The sequence below is a fragment of the Diaphorina citri genome, unplaced genomic scaffold (genome assembly GCF_000475195.1).
Source record: "Diaphorina citri unplaced genomic scaffold, Diaci psyllid genome assembly version 1.1 scaffold3602, whole genome shotgun sequence".
Taxonomy (NCBI): domain Eukaryota; kingdom Metazoa; phylum Arthropoda; class Insecta; order Hemiptera; family Psyllidae; genus Diaphorina; species Diaphorina citri.
The window spans coordinates 1-1,071 of record NW_007381002.1 but is presented as its reverse complement, the minus strand read 5'-3'; the positions used below and the strand labels follow the sequence as shown (position 1 = coordinate 1,071).

Genomic DNA, 1,071 nt, shown 5'->3' with positions numbered 1-1,071 from the left:
ACGCTTGATGTGGCCTGTGGCGTGGCATGCCCATCCCGTAGTTTGCCTTTCGTCAGATGGGCGAGAAGGGGCACAATACTTCCCATTTAGGTGCTGGGTCAACACGAGAACACCAGAAAGTAACCCGTTGAAATATTTGCAATCGAAAAACGAGTACAAATTTTTGTCGATGGTGGGATTCGAACCCGGGACCTTCTGCATGGCAAGCAAGCGCGTTACCACTGGACCAACCGTGCCCGACTTTTCTGTCCTACATCGCGTCGCGTCGGCATATTAAATAAAAAAGAGGAAAAAGTTTTGGATTTATTTACGGTTTCTTTCGCTTGGCCTGTTTACATCAGGGGGGTGTTCAGACCCATAATGACCTTTTTATTACTATTGTAATAATGAAGGAAGGACGGACTAAAAAAGAGGAAAAAGTTTTGGATTTATTTACGGTTTCTTTCGCTTGGCCTGTTTACATCAGGGGGTGTTCAGACCCATAATGTTTGCGGGACAAAAACTCAATACTTGAGGTAGTGTGCGGGTCACTGAATAATTCTTGGGGAACAGGTAGTAGACCATCTTAGTCTGGCTGTAGGACTTTAAACAGAGAGGATACCAGCCTAAAATTTCCCTTGCTAAAGAATAGCAACTTTAAGGTTGAGTGCGAAGGGTATTCACCGTAAAAAATTTGTACCCAAAACCAAATGTCAGCCCAAATCAATCACTGATTGAGAGGCTGACGAAAAACGCCGACCCTGTCTGACCACTGGAAAAGGCGAAGAAGAAGACTCGGAAGTTTTTTTTTTTCTCTCGATTTCCATAGAATTTGGCAGAGTTGTTTAACACATTAACAATCAATTTTGTTCATCAATTTTTGGGTCCTTAGGGACTTTTTTTTTTAAGTACTAACTTTTGTTTTTAGGACCTTTCATGGATAAAACCCTTCTCATATACTGTCAGATTCATGTCATACTTTCTATTCCATTCATTAACACTTTGTTTTCCGTGTTTGATTTCAGACTTTGGACTAGCCAAGGAATACATTGATGTAGATACGAACAAGCATATTCCGTATCGAGAACATAA

General features: G+C 41.3%; 1 protein-coding gene across 1 annotated transcript in view; it reads left to right on the top strand.

Moving 5' to 3' along the window:
- Window positions 1-1,067, top strand: part of LOC103520421 (casein kinase I-like) — a gene marked incomplete at its 3' end in the record, with an annotated part of 8,930 nt that extends 7,863 nt beyond the window's left edge. Inside the window, exon 4 of the mRNA XM_026831551.1 lies at window positions 1,005-1,067. Coding sequence (XP_026687352.1) covers window positions 1,005-1,067 — 63 coding nt within the window. The remainder of the gene's footprint in view (window positions 1-1,004) is intronic.
- Window positions 1,068-1,071: the final 4 nt, after the last annotated feature.